We start from the raw sequence: 19,297 nt of genomic DNA, 5'->3' as shown, positions 1-19,297 counted from the left end.
TGAACGTTTCCCGTTGTGAGCTCTGAACGTTTCCCGTTGTGAGCTCTGAACGTTTCCCGTTGGGAGCTCTGAGCGTTTCCCGTTGGGAGCTCTGAACATTTCCCGTTGGGAGCTCTGAGCGTTTCCCGTTGGGAGCTCTGAACGTCTAAATGTTTCCCGTTGTGAGCTCTGAACGTTTCCCGTTGTGAGCTCTGAACGTTTCCCGTTGGGAGCTCTGATCGTTTCCCGTTGTGAGCTCTGAACGTTTCCCTTTGTGAGCTCTGAACGTTTCCCGTTGTGAGCTCTGAACGTTTCCCGTTGTGAGCTCTGAACGTTTCCAGTTGTGAGCTCTGAACGTTTCCCGTTGTGAGCTCTGAACGTTTCCCGTTGTGAGCTCTGAACGTTTCCCGTTGTGAGCTCTGAACCTTTCCCGTTGGGAGCTCTGAGCGTTTCCCGTTGGGAGCTCTGAACATTTCCCGTTGGGAGCTCTGAGCGTTTCCCGTTGGGAGCTCTGAACGTCTAAATGTTTCCCGTTGTGAGCTCTGAACGTTTCCAGTTGTGAGCTCTGAACGTTTCCCGTTGTGAGCTCTGAACGTTTCCCGTTGTGAGCTCTGAACGTTTCCAGTTGTGAGCTCTAAATGTTTCCCGTTGTGAGCTCTGAACGTTTCCCGTTGTGAGCTCTGAACGTTTCCCGTTGGGAGCTCTGAACGTTTCCCGTTGGGAGCTCTGAACGTTTCCCGTTGGGAGCTCTGAACGTTTCCCGTTGGGAGCTCTGAACGTTTCCCGTTGGGAGCTCTGAACGTTTCCCGTTGGGAGCTCTGAACGTTTCCCGTTGGGAGCTCTGAGCGTTTCCCGTTGGGAGCTCTGAACATTTCCCGTTGGGAGCTCTGAGCGTTTCCCGTTGGGAGCTCTGAACGTCTAAATGTTTCCCGTTGGGAGCTCTGAACGTTTCCCGTTGTGAGCTCTGAACGTTTCCCGTTGGGAGCTCTGATCGTTTCCCGTTGTGAGCTCTGAACGTTTCCCTTTGGGAGCTCTGAACGTTTCCCGTTGGGAGCTCTGAGCGTTTCCCGTTGGGAGCTCTGAACGTTTCCCGTTGGGAGCTCTGAACGTCTAAATGTTTCCCGTTGGGAGCTCTGAACGTTTCCCGTTGTGAGCTCTGAACGTTTCCCGTTGGGAGCTCTGATCGTTTCCCGTTGTGAGCTCTGAACGTTTCCCTTTGGGAGCTCTGAACGTTTCCCGTTGTGAGCTCTGAACGTTTCCCGTTGTGAGCTCTGAACGTTTCCCGTTGGGAGCTCTGATCGTTTCCCGTTGTGAGCTCTGAACGTTTCCCTTTGGGAGCTCTGAACGTTTCCCGTTGTGAGCTCTGATCGTTTCCCGTTGTGAGCTCTGAACGTTTCCCTTTGGGAGCTCTGAACGTTTCCCGTTGTGAGCTCTGAACGTTTCCCGTTGTGAGCTCTGAACGTTTCCAGTTGTGAGCTCTGAACGTTTCCCGTTGTGAGCTCTGAACGTTTCCCGTTGTGAGCTCTGAACGTTTCCCGTTGTGAGCTCTGAACGTTTCCCGTTGGGAGCTCTGATTGTTTCCCTTTGGGAGCTCTGAACGTTTCCCGTTGTGAGCTCTGAACGTTTCCCGTTGTGAGCTCTGAACGTTTCCCGTTGTGAGCTCTGAACGTTTCCCGTTGGGAGCTCTGAACGTTTCCTGTTGGGAGCTCTGAACGTTTCCCGTTGGGAGCTCTGAACGTTTCCAGTTGTGAGCTCTGAACGTTTCCCGTTGTGAGCTCTGAACGTTTCCCGTTGGGAGCTCTGAACGTTTCCCGTTGGGAGCTCTGAACGTTTCCCGTCGGGAGCTCTGAACGTTTCCCGTCGGGAGCTCTGAACGTTTCCCGTTGGGAGCTCTGAACGTTTCCCGTTGGGAGCTCTGAACGTTTCCCGTTGGGAGCTCTGAACGTTTCCCGTTGGGAGCTCTGAACGTTTCCCGTTGGGAGCTCTGAACGTTTCCCGTTGGGAGCTCTGAACGTCTGAACGTTTCCCGTTGGGAGCTCTGAACGTTTCCCGTCTGAACGTTTCCCGTCGGGAGCTCTGAACGTTTCCCGTCTGAACGTTTCCCGTCGGGAGCTCTGAACGTTTCCCGTCGGGAGCTCTGAACGTTTCCCGTCGGGAGCTCTGAACGTTTCCCGTCTGAACGTTTCCCGTCGTGAGCTCTGAACGTTTCCCGTCTGAACGTTTCCCGTTGGGAGCTCTGAACGTTTCCCGTTTTCAGCTCTGAACGTTTCCCGTTGGGAGCTCTGAACATTTCTAGCTATGAACGTTTCCCGTTTATACGCCTCTGTTGTGTCTTGCAGATCCTGGAGAAGAAGGATGGATTGTTCCGGAAACACATGATGGGCAAACGAGTGGATTACGCTGCACGGTCCGTCATCTGTCCTGACATGTATATTGGAACAAACGAGATCGGGATCCCCATGGTAACTAACTCTTAATCTAACCCGTGTCATACCTCCCGCTTTTTTTTTTTTTTTTTTGTTAAACATTATTCTTTCAAGCGAAGGTTATCTATTAAGCTGGAGTGACTTCAACAGTCGCTGTCTGTTAGCTGGCTGTGCATCTGCAGACTCTAGAGTGTGGCTTAGACTTTAGATGATGTATTGCGGTTTTAAAGGCTAATAGTCAGTTGGGCAGTCAGTCCATCTGACTATTAGCATCCAGTCTCAGACAGTGGATGCTAACATCAGACATGGACAACATATGTTAGAAATAAAAACTGATGAGGAAAGAAAAGGCAGATCCCAACCATTGCTGTCACTATTGCAGGGGTTTTCTGATTTCATGCTGCTCTAGATGACTTTATCCTGACGCACCATAGTGAGCTCAGTTAAAGACTAGCACATCGCTAATGCTAAAAACTAAAAACTGGTTTAAGAAAACCAGAGACATCTTCTGTTCTTCCCCGTTTGAATTCTTTAACTTCCAACAAATGGTTTAGATTCTGATGAGCTGTTTATGTGATAGGAGCCTTTTAAGATCCACAAAGATCTCTGAAGATTGAACTTATCTGAAGACCAGTCAGAAGGTCATAGCTACAACCTGTTCATTAAAAAGATTAACCTTTGAAAAATAATACACCAGCAGAGCAGAATAAACTGTTCCTTATACTTAATATCCACTTTATAAATAACAATTTTGTCAATTTTGAAAGGCCCATAATGTATAAATATTTATTTCTGGCTCAGAACATTGAGAAAATATGATTCTGCAGCATTAGAAATAGTAAACTGAAGATGAGCTGGAGCTCCATAATGGAGCTGAAACATGGCTTCTTCTCAGTAGCAATGCGGAGGCTGCTGCTTTCCTACCAAGTTAAACATTTGCTGACAGGCCAATGGTTCAGAGAAGTGCGCCACCTACTGGTTAAGGAAGAGAGCTGATTCCATCATAGGGGAGCTACCTCTTCATAGCTGCGTCTCTGCTGTTCACAAACACCTCTGACACCTCATGTTAGTGAGGACATTTCATGGCTGGACTCGTCGTACGGGTGATGTATCATTTCATAGGAGAGGATACCTTTTGAATGGTAAATTTGTTCTTTAAGTCTTTAGCATTATTTGATCAGCCTTTGATCTGGCTATATGCCATGTTGTTGCCTAATAAGTTCCTTTTTTATTAAACTGATTCAGAGCTGAAGGGAAACTAAACTAGGTACGTAATGAGAACGAAGATAAAAGTTTGATATAAAGAGTAGGAAGTCATCTGTGTGAAGGAAAGGTCCTCGGCATCATGGGAGTATATTCAGAGGTTAATAAGTGAACCAAATGGCAGCAGACAAATAGGGGAATCCATTGATGCTGATTGTTGACGGCTCCTGTTGTGTTCAGGTGTTTGCCACCAAGCTGACGTACCCACAGCCCGTCACTCCATGGAACGTGAAAGAGCTCCGGCAGGCCGTCCTTAACGGGCCCAACGTCCACCCCGGCGCCTCCATGGTGATCAACGAAGACGGCAGGAAGACCATCCTGTCAGCCACCGACCCCTCACAGAGGGAGGCGGTTGCCAAGCAACTGCTGACACCCTCTACAGGTCCACACAAGATGCCCATGAAGATCGTGAGTCCTGAGCGTCACTGTGGCGTCCCTGGGTGGGCTGTATGAATGGCTGTCGGCCCTGATGCTTTGTTTGTGTTGCTTCAGGTGAATCGCCACATCAAGAACGGAGACGTACTGTTACTCAACAGACAACCGACTCTGCATAGACCTTCGATTCAAGCTCACTGCGCTCGCATCTTACCAGGAGAGAAGGTAACGGGGCCCTGGTATTCCTCTTCTGCTCCCTAATGCAATGCTGGCTTCCATCAGGGTTCTCTCATTCAGCTTTATTTCAGGTTCAGATCAGTGTGGAGAAAAAGATTAGTATTTAGAATCTTTATTCCAACATCCTACCTTACTTCCTTAGTCCCCTCCCCATTCTATCCAGTGCGGTTTTATCTGAGGTCAGATATTAATGATGTTGCAGGAAGTCTGTCAGACTTTAACGAGAGACCAACCAGCATTAATTGATTGATTTCTTTTTTTTTTTCTTGTGTTTAATGTCTCAGGTTCTGAGGCTCCACTACGCCAACTGCAAAGCCTACAACGCTGACTTTGATGGAGACGAGATGAACGCTCACTTCCCTCAGAGCGAGCTTGGCAGAGCAGAGGCCTACACTCTAGTTAGCACCAACCATCAGTACCTGGTCCCCAAGGTGGGCATCCATGTTTCTATAAGCCCCACCCTCCATGTAGAGGCAGAAGGCCTTAAAGCAGCTGGTAGGGATCATGGAGGCTGATGTTCTCCTTCTCTGTTCTGTTTCTGTTTAGGACGGTAAACCTTTAGCAGGTCTTATCCAGGACCACATGGTTTCGGGGACCAAGATGACCATAAGAGGCTGCTTCTTCACCAAAGACCAGTATACAGAGCTGGTGTACAGAGGACTGACAGACAAAGTAGGGCGAGTAAAGCTACTACCTCCGAGCATCGTCAAACCACAGCAGCTGTGGACAGGGAAGCAGGTAACCGCTGGGCACTGATTAGAAAATGAAAACGCTTCCTATAAAGAGTCGCTCTGTTTGATCATTTTTCTGTTAGTCACAGATTCCTTTCTAGTTTATTTGGATTTTAGCTGATAGGACATCATAAGGTGGATAAAGGTTTTACGTTTTTGGTTATTTTCTAATATTAATCTGGTAAGTTTGGAGGGTATGTATGATCCATGCACATCCAGCCCCATGGAACTAGCATCCTGCTGACATCACTGCATCAACTCCTGCAGCTCAAGTGACACCAGCTGCAAGATGGCTCTGCCTAAAGAAAGGAAGCTAGTTAAGATAGAGCTGTGGCATTTTGACCAAAGAAAAACAGGCTTAAAGTTTCCCCTACTGCCAAAGAGCAGAACTCAATCCATGGAGCGACTTTCCAGACATTGGATCACGGCAGGTTTTAAGAGATGAATAAAACTCCATGTTATGAACCTCTTAGCTTTTACTATTAAAGAGATTGTTAGAATTAAAGAATATTTCTGTTCAGCTGTAAAAATTGGTTAGCATTTGTTATTTCTGTTGATCTGCACTATTTTATAGCATAACATGCAGGGTTTGTAGTGATGGTTAATAAGGCATCTTGAAGCCAAACTCTATTGATGCTGCATTAATACTGTATCACAGAATACTGACACCTGCTGAACATTTAACGACACTACAGGCAGTTTATTTTGCAGACTAAACTGAATTGATTTGATGAGCTATTACAATGATAGAATTGAAGTTATTTCAGGTTATATTGTATTATTTCATATCTACAGGTGCTGGTCATAAAATTAGAATATCATGAAAAAGTAGATTGATTTCAGTAATTCCATTTAAAAAGTGAAACTTGTATATTATATTCATACATTACATACAAACTCATATATTTCAGATGTTTATTTTGTTTAATTTTGATGATTACAAATGACAACAAATGAAAATCTCAAATTCATCATATCAGAAAATTAGAATATTACTGAAGACCAATAAAAACAAAGGATTTATAGAAATGTTGGCCAACTGAAAAGTATGAACATGAAAAGTATGAGCATGTACAGCACTCAGTATTTAGTTGGGCCTCCTTTGGCCTGTATTACTGCAGCAATGCGGCGTGGCATGGAGTCGATCAGTCTGTGGCACTGCTCAGGTGTTATGATAGCCCAGGTTGCTCTAATAGTGGCTTTTAGCTCTTCTGAATTGTTGGGTCTGGTGTATTGCATCTTCTTCTTCACAATACCCCATAGATTTTCTATGGGGTTAAGGTCAGGAGAGTTTGCTGGCCAATTAAGAACAGGGATACCATGGTCCTTCAACCAGGTACTGGTAGCTTTGGCACTGTGTGCAGGTGCCAAGTCCTGTTGGAAAATGAAATCTGCATCTCCAAAAAGTTGGTCAGCTGCAGGAAGCATGAAGTGCTCTAAAACTTCCTGGTATGTGGCTGCGTTGACCCTGGACCTCAGAAAACACAATGGACCAACACCAGCAGATGACATGGCACCCCAAACCATCACTGACTGTGGAAACTTTACACTGGACTTCAAGCAACGTGGATGAAGTGCCTCTCTTCTTTTCCTCCAGACTCTGGGACCTTGATTTCCAAAGGAAATGCAAAATTTACTTTCATCAGAGAACATGACTTTGGACCACTCACCAGCAGTCCAGTCCTGTTTCTCTTTAGACGCTTCTGACGCTGTCTGTGGTTCAAGAGTGGCTTGACACAAGGAATGCGACAGCAGAAACCCATGTCTTTCATACGTCTGTGTGTGGTGGTTCTTGAAGCACTCACTCCAGCTGCAGTCCACTCTTTGTGAATCTCCCCCACATTTTTGAAGGGGTTTTGTTTCACAATCCTCTCCAGGGTGCGGTTATCTCTCTTGCTTGTACACTTTTTTCGACCACATCTTTTCCTTCCCTTCGCCTCTCTATTAATGTGCTTGGACACTGAGCTCTGTGAACAGCCAGCCTCTTTAGCGATGACCTTTTGTGTCTTGCCCTCCTTGTGCAAGGTGTCGATGGTCGTCTTTTGGACAACTGTCAAGTCAGCAGTCTTCCCCGTGATTGTGTAGCCTATAGAACTAGACTGAAAGACCATTTAAAGGCTTTTGCAGGTGGTTTGAGTTAATTAGCTGATTAGAGTGTGGCACCAGGGGCCATCAATTTTGAACCTTTTCACAATATTCTAATTTTCTGATATGATGAATTTGAGATTTTCATTTGTTGTCATTTGTAATCATCAAAATTAAACAAAATAAACATCTGAAATATATGAGTTTGTATGTAATGTATGAATATAATATACAAGTTTCACTTTTTAAATGGAATTACTGAAATCAATCTACTTTTTCATGATATTCTAATTTTATGACCAGCACCTGTATGTTTAAATTGAAAATATCTTTGATACTTTTAGATGCAGCATATAAATAATAATATAATAAATAATATAAACATATATTAAATATGTCTCACGTATATATATATATATATATATATATTACAATTACGGTAGGGAAAATGTGAATGAGCATTCTTGTTGACTAGGATTTTAAGTCATAGTTTTAAAACACTAAGTACAGTAAAAACAGTAAATAAAGTAAATAAATAAAGTATTTGAAATTGACTTTAATCCAGATAAATTAAGTGGTAACTGAAAGGAAAGGCTGACACAAAGAGAAAATGAAAATGCAGCGGCTGAAACGTTCCTATTCCTTTTAGGCTGCTCCAAAATTCTTGATAATTTTAATGATAAACCTCAAAAGATTAGATTTTTTTTAGCAGATGCATCATGTTTACAGTCTGTTATTATCATTTTTTTAACTGATAATGTTCAACCTTAGTTCAGCCCCTTCACTGTGAAGGGGTTCGGTTTATAACTTCATTAAGTCCTACAGTTGCAGGCAGGGTTGTCACGATGCTAAACTTTTCAACTCAATACCGATACTAAGGAAAATATTCGATACTCGATACCATTTTCGATACCACAAGAATAAAAACTCCAAATTTCAACAGAAATATATTGATTAATAATTAAAATACAATAAATAAATAAAATAAACAATAAGAACAATATTTTGAGGTTGTATGCTGTGCACAGTATTAAGCAAGCTTGATAAAAAACTTACAAAATTAAAATTAAGTTTTCCTTCCTTTGCTATGCACACATAGCAATGACACTAGCCAAACTGGTTAAGAAACAAAAATAGTTACAAAAAAAGTGAAACTGAAAAGTGCACAGAATTATTCAATCACACAGTGTTCAGAAAGTGCATTTTCCTCTATTCTGCACTTTAGATGAATGACTGTTTAGGTGCCACTGGTGGTAGCACTGTATCGATACTTTTGTAAATGAGTATTGTATCCAGATACAACGTTTCAGTATCGATACTTTTTTGAGTATCGATACTTTTGACAACCCTAGTTGCAGGCTCTATGTGTTGTTGTTGTTTCTGCAGGTGGTCTCCACCTTGCTGCTGAACATCATCCCAGAGAAAGCCGTCCCTCTAAACCTCGTGGGCAAAGCAAAAATCCCAGGCAAGGCTTGGATCCAGCTCCCACCTCGAGCTGCTCCTGGCTACAAACCAGAGAGCATGTGTGAGTCACAGGTAGGAGGACGCAGACACTCAAGTCCAGCTGCAGGAGCAAGAATTGCTTAACTATGCGGTCTCCTAGGTGGTGATCCGTCAGGGCGAGCTGTTAGTCGGCGTTCTGGACAAGGCTCACTACGGCTCCTCTGCTTACGGTTTGGTCCACTGCTGCTACGAGCTCTACGGAGGAGAGACCAGTGGGAAACTGCTCAGCTGTCTGGCTCGCCTCTTTACCGCTTACCTCCAGCTCTACAGAGGCTTCACTCTGGGTAGGAACCGTTCTCTTTCCCTCTCACTACGCTGAGAGACACACGTTCATTTGGATTTCTCCATCTGTACGTCCAGGAGTGGAAGACATTCTGGTGAAACCTGGAGCCAACAGAGAGAGGAAAAGAATCATCGAAGAATCTCTGAAAATTGGCACCAAGGTGAGAGAAAAGTGGTCTAGTAAAATCCTGCAGCCTTGTCAAATTCAGTGCTTCCTCCTTCCTGGATGCCACTGGCCAAAATGGCTGCCACAGTAAGGGTGCAGCTCATGGGCCCCACGGCGCTCCAATATGGCCACTGGGGATAAATGTGTGCTGCACACAAACATCTACTGCTGCCCCTGATAAATTAGTTCCAGTATCACTGAAAACATGAAACACGATTCAGAAAAAAAAGGTTTAAAGAACATTTGTTTCAGAAACATTTTTGCGAGTAATATATAATTAGTATGCAAAGTATTTTTACATTTAGCTATTTTTCAGATTCTAGTCCTAAAATTTTCTTCTTTTTTTATTTCAAATTTTATGTTTTCAGTTTATTTATTAGGGCGGTAAAGTTTTAGAAATACCATTGTTTTGTAATTCCATTTTACTGACCTCTCCCTCTGTACCTGCTCTTTGACCCAGTAGAAATCAGTCTGCTCTACTTTGAGGTTAGCAACAGCATTTCTATGGGTCCACAGACAGACCATCCAGAGGTGCAGGGGTTTCATTTTTATGAAACGGGATTTTAAATGGTAAATGATCTGTATGTATAAAACGCCTTTTTCAGCTCAGACTTGACCAAAGCGCTTTATACTACACTCATGGTGGCATGCTACATTGACTAATTCCTAAAAAAAATAGTGTCCTATATAAGTGTGTAAAAAAATCTAATAAAACAACATTTTATTAAACAAATAGAAAACATTTGTTCACTGATACGGTAACTTTGAAAACTACTTGGCAGCAGTGGAATTAAACACGAGATACATCCATATTTCAGCCAAAGCTCTAGGGGGCGCCACCATCATGAAGAAGAACACCACACTACCTGTGTTCTTCTTCATCCCTTTACAAACATGGAGGCCTTTTTCTAATATGTGTACTTCTGCGTTCTCGTGTACTCATTAAATGTTGTTCTCGCCCCTCCATCTTTACCCAGCATGCATCAGAGCAGACTTGTCTGTTCTCGAGATAGACCGCTGTCCCAGCATGCACTGCGGCAGTGCGTGACATAAAAAAAAAAGTGTTTCCGTGGCAATTTTGCGAAATTTAAACTTTTCAATACGACCAAAAAAAAAACACCTGATCAAAGGCTAAAAACTTTTTACCGTAAAACATTGAATTTTTTTCAATATGCAGTGTTTTGATTTAGCAGATTTATTTTTATAATTGCTGTTACTGCAATTTGATGGTTGAAGGAATCGCAGCTAGTGATGCAGCAAAGGATTGTGGGAGTTGATCTGAAGCAGAGATATGATTGGGTATCATGGTGTCCACAGGGTGAATATCTGTCACCCATAGAAATATTTTTATTATAATTATTGGATGGTGATATCTGCACTTTTTTTTTATATTTTATATTTCATACAGAACCACAGCAGTAATTTTTTAAACAGCTGAACTAAAGTTCCAGCGGATTTGATGATAAATGTGCCACCTTTCAGTCAAAATCCTGCTTTATTTTATTTTATTCAGTTTATTTATATAGCACCAATTCACAACACATGTCATCTCAAGGTACTTTACAAGGCACACTTTCACTTTAAGGTGGAGTGAGTATTTTTACTCTTAAAATAAGATAATTAGATAAAATGCACTTGAAATAAAGCAATGCAATTGTTTTTTTTCTTATTTAAATGTAAATTGTCTTGTTCTGTTAGCAAAGTGCCCCTTTTACCTCCTCAATTCAAGAACAAATGCACTTATTTTAAGAAAAATTGCCTTATCTGGATTTACACATTTTTTCCAGTATGTCGTCATGCGAATTTGTTCTTGATGGCGTCATTTTAACTATCGTGCATCGGAAAACTCGAGATACATCGAGTATATTGGCTATATCGCCCACCCCTAATTTGCAGTCAATGCTGTTTGGTAATGTCCGTCTCACATAAACTAGCTTATGATACGGCTCGTAAGGGGTTAAAATAAAGCATTAAAACCTTTAAACAATAATAGCTGTCTGTTTAACTTGGTTTATGCTGCTGCTTTAAATCTGAGTATTTTTCTGGTTCTTCTATTAACCGCCACAAGATGGCAGCAAAGTCTGCTCCAGAAATCTGCCCCATCCTTTGAGGGAAGTAAATGTTCTGTCCCTGTTCCTGGCCCTCAGGCCCTCCAGGCAGCTTTCAGCCTCCCTGCCAACGTGGATCCAGCTGAAGCTCGGAGCCGATGGCAGGACGCCCACCTCAGCCCCGACCAGAGAGAGTTCAGCTTGGCCGACCACAAATTCAAAGAAGTGGCCAACCAAGTCAACAATGACATCAACAAGGTAATGTTTACAGACTCAAACCTTTAGAACAAACAAATTAGTTTCCTTCTTCCAGGGATAAAGTTCTTCAGCTCCATTTATTGTCCTGCTGAAGAAAAGCAGGTTGTTTGGAAATAAAATAATCTGAGCTAAAATCCTCAGAGTTGTTCTGGTTTAAGATGAAGAATCGGTTCATGTTCTCCCACAGGTGTGTATGCCTGTAGGACTGCACACCCCGTTCCCACACAACAACCTGCAGCTCATGGTCCAGTCAGGAGCAAAGGGATCCACAGTGAACACCATGCAGGTAAATCTTCACCTGTTCTCAGTCCTCCCGCAGCCGTCCGTCATCCCTGTGTGACCGTGAGGCTTTTTGTTTTAGATCTCCTGTCTGCTGGGTCAGATCGAGCTGGAGGGCCGCAGGCCTCCGCTGATGCCTTCAGGGAAGTTTCTACCTTGTTTCCAGCCGTACGACCCTTCGCCCGGAGCAGGAGGCTTCGTTTCTGGACGGTTCCTCACGGGCATCAAACCTCAGGTGCATGAAGTGTGATGGTCTGTGTTTGATGGTGGTCTGAGAAGGAGAGGAAGGGTCACAGGACTGCAGGGAGAGAGATTTACAATTTTATGGTTTAGTCAGGTCCATCCAGGCCTATTCAGGTCCATCCAGGCCTATTCAGGTCCAGCCAGGTCTGTTTAGGTCCGTCCAGGTCCCTCCAGGTCTATTCAGGTCTACTCGGGTCCCTTTATCCAACCAGAACAATGGATCCTTTTATTAAAGCTTGTTTTGTCTCTGTCTTTTCTCATCAGGAGTTTTTCTTCCACTGCATGGCCGGCAGAGAAGGATTGGTAGACACAGCTGTGAAAACATCCAGATCAGGATACCTGCAGAGGTTCTACATTCATCTTTACTTAAAAAAGATTTTCAGATGTTGAGTAACATAATGACGTGTATAGTTCACAGTGAGCTAATTTTAGCAGCTGGACTAGAAAAAGAGAAGTGGACCTAAATGTGCTGATTCCTCTTGGCTTCTTCTCCATTCTCCCTCCTATCCTCCTTCTTCTTCTTTTGCTTCAAAGATGCATCATCAAGCATCTGGAGGGTTTGGTAGTGCAGTACGACCTGACCGTCAGAGACAGCGACGGATCTGTCATCCAGTTCCTGTACGGTGAGGACGGGCTAGACATCCCTAAGACCCAGTTCCTGCAGCCGAGGCAGTTCCCCTTCATCGAGGACAACTATGAGGTGTGACATCACACACGCATACTTCATTTCTCCACTGGGATGGAGAAAAAAACTTAAATTTAAATTTAAAGACAAGAGAATATTTCAGAAGTATTCTCCCTAGTTTGGAGCAAAAATGGTTCTATATTTGTTGAGGTTTTATCAGGAGAAACCAGCGAAACAGAAAGTTTGACATCCATCTATTTCTAGTTAGAGCCCTAAAAAACAAAAAAAAGGTCTGATGAAAACACTTTTTGGTAAAGAAATTTTATTGAAGGAAAGATTATCAAGTTTCTTTTAAATATGAAACACTAATGGTATAAGCAGCTTTTTGTCTTTTCTACAAAGATATGTAGAACCTTAAACATTGACTGGGAGCTTTAGTTCGAGCCGACAGAGTTGACAAAAACTCCTGGATGTGTTTTAAAACCCCTTTAGTAAAACAGGCAAACAGCAAAGTCTGCTTTCCTCCCAGGGTTTCATTAATTAAAAATCATTAAGTTATTATTTTTTAAATGAAGGCCTTAATTGGTATTAAATTAATTGAATGTGATTATCGTGGCATTTAAAATGCTTATTTAAAAGAAAAAATGTTTAAAAACAATTTGTCAGATATATCAGATAAAACTGATTCTGCGTGTTTACGTGGAACTGCTTCCGTTTGATCATAAAGCTATATGTGCGGAAAAGAAGCTCGAGGCTGAGAAAAGCTGGAGAATGTGAAAATACAAATTTCAACTAAAGTGGCTGGAAAACAAGGAATTTGGGACATTGCTGCAGCCTGTCGACGGCAAAGATGACAAATGATTTTGCCGTTTAATTTATATATATATATGTGTGTGTGTGTGTGTGTGTGTGTGTGTGTGTGTGTTAGAGTCATGGGTACTTGATGGCATTAAAATTATTTCTAAAAGCATTAAAATACTGTTAAATTAGGGTTGCTCATTCCTGTATAAACCCTGCCTCCCCTTTAAGCCTTTTTTCTGTGGCTGTCATGGCCTGGATGACTGAGAATTTACACGGGAAATATGGACAAAACTTTCCGCCATCGTTTATTATCTGGGCTGCAGGCTTAGCAGTTACACGTCCAGGATGACACCATCTGCTGTTCACAGGCACCACCAACCCACCTCCGCCTTCTTAAAATCACTGTATGCTCCTATAAACAGAGATGCTGGGATATGATCTTGGAGCCATGTTTCAGTGAAACGCTTAATGCTGAATCCCCAGTATTTTGGCTGGGTTTTTGCTTGGGCTTGATTGATTGACTTTATACGGTGAGAAATTTACTCATTACATCAGCTCAAATAGTCAAACGAGAAGAACAATGTGCTGAAGGAAGAAAAAAGGATATATACAGTATACATTAGTAGCCATTCAGAATTTCCCCACTTTTCTGGATGGGAATGGCTGGTCCCATTCCCATCCAGAGTTGAACAGTCAATCTCCGCATCTCCGCTTGGCTCAACACTTGCCAGGCTTTTTATTGAGCAGTCAACACATTACAACAGCAGGCATTAGTTTCAATTACTTCAGTCTCTTAGACATAGCATGAACTTTTAAGATGGGGAACTTGTCTGGTTTCAGCATACGCTTTACAAAAAGTGTCCGGGTTAGGACTTTTCACTTCTCTGCTTCTCAAATGAAAAACAGGAAATCATTGCAAAACATTTGACCGTCTTATGACCTTCATACACTATTTCCAAATGATGAGAGTAACATATAGAAAAACAAATGATTGAGAGCAATATAAAACATATAAATGAATAAAATGATAAAAACAACAGAAACAGCTTGTCAAATATAGAGAACAGGATATTGCACAGGGTATCAAATAGTAATTGCACATTATACGTTGCACAAGTTATTGCTGTTGTAGTGTTGCATTGTAGAGTCTGGTTGCAGCTGGGATGAATGACCTGGGAGTGACTTGGGAGTTCTTCTAACTTTTGAAGATCTAATATTGCCCTGAATGATGGAGGGAAGAAATGTCTCTCTGCTTTCAGCTGCTCAGCATTTTCTCTCATTTTTAGCAGTTTTGAAAGTAGAAGTATTATTTCAGCCTTAATCATTTTTACTGAGCTGCTCCCTGTTGTTTAAAAAAAATCAACTTTCTATGGTTGCTAAAGTTATCAAACACAACTAAATTTTTAAAACAAAAAAATATATCAGATGAAATCCTTTCAACTGCACAGCATCTAACATCTGAGGTTAAAAAATATCAAAAGCAAACTCTTATCTATGAACAAAGAAACAGAAGTTCTTTGAAAAAAGAAAATATCAGAATCAAAGCAGCAGACCTAATCCACCATCTAAAAGAAGATGAATGTTCAGATTAGGGCTGTACGAAATGTTTATTAGAAATGAATCTCAGGCTTTGATTGAGTCATAGCCTTATTTTTGTCCAGATCAGGGAGCAGCACAACATGAATCACAGTTCTTTCTCTCCACCTTTGTGTCTTCTTCTTATACAACAGGAAGGCAAATCGCTATTTCTGTCTGTGCAGTAAAGCCGAATGAAGCAACCCTGTCAAATTCAGTGCTTCCCTCCCCCTGGATGTCACTGGCCAAAGTGGTTGCAACAGTAACAGTGTAGCTCATGGGCCCCATGGCATTTCTGCATGGCCACTGGGGATAAGTATGTGCTGCACACAAATGTTCACATTTAGTGCCGTTAGGCTGGACTGGACCACATGAACAGGCTGCAGGTGGGCGTGTTTACGTTTTAAACCTCTGTAATGTTGAAAGGTTTGGTTTCACTCAGCAGTTTAGATAACAGCAGGATTCCTGCAGATCCTTAAAAAGACTTAAAAGGCATTGAATTCTTCAATATAAAAATAAGGCCTTAAGTGACATTAAAATGCCTTAAATCAGTCTTCCGTAGGTATTAAAATCATCACCAAGTCATAAATAGGATTTTTTTTGTAATTCATGCCAAAGATTTAAATATTTCACGATAATTTTTTGACATTTACCCAACGTCTTAGCTGTAACCATTATTAGTTCCATCCAATAAAACCAATAACCAATAAAAACAACATTGCAAACAGACCTTGGGGTGATGCATTATTGACTTTTAATCTGGATAACATGGGGAATTGTCAATTCAATGAAAATTGGCTAAGCCAGCTAACAGTTTTCTGCATGGCTAAAAACAGTACCAGGTAACGTATATGAGGAATGGCGTATTTTGAGCAAGAAGTGATTCGACCTTGGCATGATGGGAATCAAAGCTGTGGAGTCTGACGTGAAGAGTGAATAACAAAGTTCCAAAATCAAGTTACAGTGAAGCAGCCGCTGTTTCTCAGTTCTGTTCCACCCTTGTCTCTGCAAGGCCTCTACAGCATCTCTGACGTCAAAAAAAAGCACCAGTAGTACCAAATCTCTGGATAATGTTTGGTGGAAAGCAGAACTATTATGGACTTTGAGTAGGAATCAAAACAAAGTTTGTGAATTCCATTCATTTGTTGATAAAGTCATAGGGAAGTCATATTTAAATGTCAAATCATTCTGGCTTAAACATGTATATAAATGTACTCTTTATCAGACTATATTGTCCCAAAATATAGAAAATTTATGTTTTTTTTTAAATAATACCATCTTAAAATCTGTGTTTTTTCTGGTTATCTTAAGCAGGCCAGTTAGTCATACGTCAGCGTAAACGCCTAAAAATTCAGCCAATCATATATCAACGGTCATCTGTCAATCACATTTTTTCGGTCACAGCATCTTGATTCATATGTCGCAGCTAATATACGCAACGGTTGAAATAAGAAATCAGAATAATTTCCTTTCCCACTGAGTTCCGTCCCAGTGTTCACGGGGATGGACGTCTGTGTCTTCAGCAGGCGTAGAGCTAACAGAACTGGCAGCGTTGCGAGGCAAGGGCTCAAACATGTACGGCTGGAAGCCTTCTACACCAAACCAAGCTTCTGCCGCCCTGGCGTCCTCTTCCACAACATCTTCATCCCGCTTTCCTCCTCTAAATAAAAAATGTATGACAGAGGAGACTCATCCACGACCTCCAACACTAAACTCTCCTCCTCTTCCATGTTTCCTCTGTCCATAGCGTTCCTTGACAGTGTCGTTTCTAAGTCACCAATTTAGTGCTACTTGGTCCCAATGGAATTTCCCATTAGGAACCTACTAGCACTAAGATGCTAACTGGTTAGCAAGATGCTTCAGAGAAAACGGCCACAATCAAAATGCTTGCAAACCTTCAACAATCCCGCCTCCTTGATAAACGACCAATCATATTTACTTTATTCACTCGTGTGAAGTCCTGCACCACTCGGGAGAATTCAGAAATGCAACCGCTGCGACGGCCGTTTCCCTACGACTTAAAAATTAATATCTGTTATTAGTGTCTTTTTAGCTTTCTTCCTATATGGAAAATTTTTCAAAATTGTAAACTGAAAATAATGGTTTATGTCTGAGGTCTTCAACAGGGGGTCCACGGAGGAACAGCATGGGGGTCGCAAAAGTTTTGGTTGATTAGACTTTTTTTTTTTTTATATACCCCTCTGCAATTTTTCCACTAATTGAAATGTATTAAAACACACAATAACATGAATTCAACACACTGTAGTAAACAGATAAATGGAGGCAGAAGATGTCTTTCAGTCATCAATGCAAACATTCAGCGACACACAGGAGCTCTTTCAAGCTGGGCACCGTTTCATTCACAACACCTGTCCCATCAACCAGGAATCAGAATCAGAAATACTTTAATAATCCCAGGGAGAAATTATTTTAGTTACATTATTTCATCTGTAATAGAGTGACTATAGGACCAGTTTGATAGAACACAATTTCATACAACATATTTATAATCAGGGTCCCTGCTTCCATCTCGCCATCAGTTTGGGGGTCCTTGGCCTGGAAAATGTTGAAGACACCTTTTGTAGAGGATTTAATAAGGAGTGAATGTTTCCTTGTCTTTACCAGTAACTCATCACTTACCAGTCTGCTGGTCCAAACTGGTCTGCTATCAGAACCAGGACACAGGGACTGTGCAGTCTGGAAATGACAGGTCTAGCTTCCCTAATAGCTGGACGTTACACAGCACTGCTTGAAGGAATCTGCCTTTAGAGGCAGGAAGCAACTCAATATGCTCTCTGATTACCAGAAAGAGCTTTTTAGATGACAGCAGCTGGGTTTCTGTTTCTCTTAAGGTCATCAGGAGGTCCCAGGACCTGGACAGTGTTCTGGCTCGTTTGGACCCTCAGAATGCATCTCACCACTTTGCAGCCGTTCAGCGCTGGAGAGCAAAGAGAGAGCTGGCGTGTGCTCGCAGAGGTACCCAACAGCTTTGCTTTACTCTCTCACCTGTGGTTTTACTTTGGTTTGGGTTTTTCCCTCCACATATTAGAATGTTGTCTTCATGCTGTTAATACACACTTATGTTTTTGTTTTTTTTCGACAGGAGCCTTTTTACTATATTCTCAGAAGAAGTTAGCAAAGTTAAGAGAGGCTCTCCAGGTAACGGAGCCAGTGCCCAACCAGGATCCTGCAGTGCTCCAGGTAGAGCTGCACACTAAAGGCTGGTTTATACTCAGAAATCCGGTGGTCTGCATGTGTGTCGCAGTGAATGCAGATATACCGAACACCCCCTCCCCCACCCTTCCGCACTGCAGACACTCTGGTGCACCTCTCCAAAATTGTAGGTGACTACTAAATGCTAGGATCATGTCCTTATGTCCTTCCGTTGACATGTGGCCATCATGGCCTTCTGTTGTCGCACCAACTTGCCCCCACTTCCTCACCGCATCAGCCACATCTAGACCCAAAGCTAGTTTGTGATTAACATAACACAGACCATGTTTTAAAATTGGGCATAAATAAAAAATAGCTGTGACAAGCTCACTGCAACACACTACCGCGGGAGTATAACCAGCCCTTAAGATCTGTTTGCCTCGTTTTCTTCTCTGGTTTTCTGTCACTCTGCTGAACCATGATGTCATCTGATTGCTCCTCAGCTGGTGAAGGATTGGCACTCTCTGGATGAAGCCAGCAGAGCCAAATACAGAAAGAGGTCGTCCCGGTGCCCTGAACCGTCCCTGGGCTTGTTTAGGCCAGACGTCTGCTTCGGATCTGTTTCTGAAAACTTCTACGATATCACAGAGAAATACCTTCAAAACAGAAGCAGCACAGCAGAGGGCGACGTGGAGACCCAGAGGTACTGAAAGCGAGGGGAGCCCATGGTTTTGCATCACTCTACAGCCTCAGACCTCAGTGTTTTATTGTGGTGCACTGGAAAAAATCCAAAGTTAGATAAGTCATTTATTCTTTAAATAAGTGCTTTTGTTCTTGAATTGAGAGGGTAAAAGAGACGTTTGCCAATGAAACAAGATAATTTACATTTAAAATAAGAAAGAAACAATTGCATTATCTTATTTTAAGCACATATTATCTAAATATCTTATTTGAAGAGTAAAAATACTCATTCCATTTGCGAATCATCTCATTTACCTGCAAATTAAGGGTAAATACACTTTATTTAAGACATTTTTTACTTATTTCTAGATTGGTTTTTCCACTGTGGACAAATTAGTGAATAATTTAAAGGACCTGCAGACCTGGAAGAAACCCAGCCAGTCAAAAAGCATGTGGAGACACAGGAATTACTCCTAAAATAGGGTTTATATTATAACCCAGTTTACAGTAAATAATCACTGAACTCATAAAATAAATCAAAGAAGCTGAATTTAATTCTAAGGTTATGTTGTACCACTATTTGCTTA

General features: G+C 42.0%; 1 protein-coding gene and 2 non-coding genes across 3 annotated transcripts in view; all 3 read left to right on the top strand.

Annotated features, from left to right (window-relative positions):
• The window catches only part of polr1a (RNA polymerase I subunit A), a 51,114-nt gene that overhangs the window by 11,330 nt on the left and 20,487 nt on the right, over positions 1–19,297 (top strand). Inside the window, exons 12-27 of the mRNA XM_038301451.1 lie at positions 2,319–2,441; positions 3,849–4,076; positions 4,161–4,268; positions 4,565–4,711; positions 4,827–5,018; positions 8,483–8,632; positions 8,700–8,883; positions 8,960–9,042; positions 11,195–11,353; positions 11,541–11,639; positions 11,715–11,867; positions 12,140–12,222; positions 12,410–12,575; positions 17,729–17,852; positions 17,980–18,077; positions 18,533–18,732. Of these exons, the coding sequence (XP_038157379.1) occupies positions 2,319–2,441; positions 3,849–4,076; positions 4,161–4,268; positions 4,565–4,711; positions 4,827–5,018; positions 8,483–8,632; positions 8,700–8,883; positions 8,960–9,042; positions 11,195–11,353; positions 11,541–11,639; positions 11,715–11,867; positions 12,140–12,222; positions 12,410–12,575; positions 17,729–17,852; positions 17,980–18,077; positions 18,533–18,732 (2,297 nt within the window). The remainder of the gene's footprint in view (positions 1–2,318; positions 2,442–3,848; positions 4,077–4,160; positions 4,269–4,564; positions 4,712–4,826; positions 5,019–8,482; positions 8,633–8,699; positions 8,884–8,959; positions 9,043–11,194; positions 11,354–11,540; positions 11,640–11,714; positions 11,868–12,139; positions 12,223–12,409; positions 12,576–17,728; positions 17,853–17,979; positions 18,078–18,532; positions 18,733–19,297) is intronic.
• On the top strand, positions 9,071–9,207 carry LOC119794113. The gene has a single exon (XR_005282184.1). It is a non-coding gene; the product is annotated as a small nucleolar RNA SNORA5 (small nucleolar RNA).
• On the top strand, positions 15,075–15,211 carry LOC119794114. The gene has a single exon (XR_005282185.1). It is a non-coding gene; the product is annotated as a small nucleolar RNA SNORA5 (small nucleolar RNA).

This window comes from Cyprinodon tularosa, unplaced genomic scaffold, assembly GCF_016077235.1.
Source record: "Cyprinodon tularosa strain WSP-4 unplaced genomic scaffold, ASM1607723v1 ctg468, whole genome shotgun sequence".
Classification (NCBI taxonomy): domain Eukaryota; kingdom Metazoa; phylum Chordata; class Actinopteri; order Cyprinodontiformes; family Cyprinodontidae; genus Cyprinodon; species Cyprinodon tularosa.
This window is presented reverse-complemented; position numbering and strand designations above follow the sequence as displayed.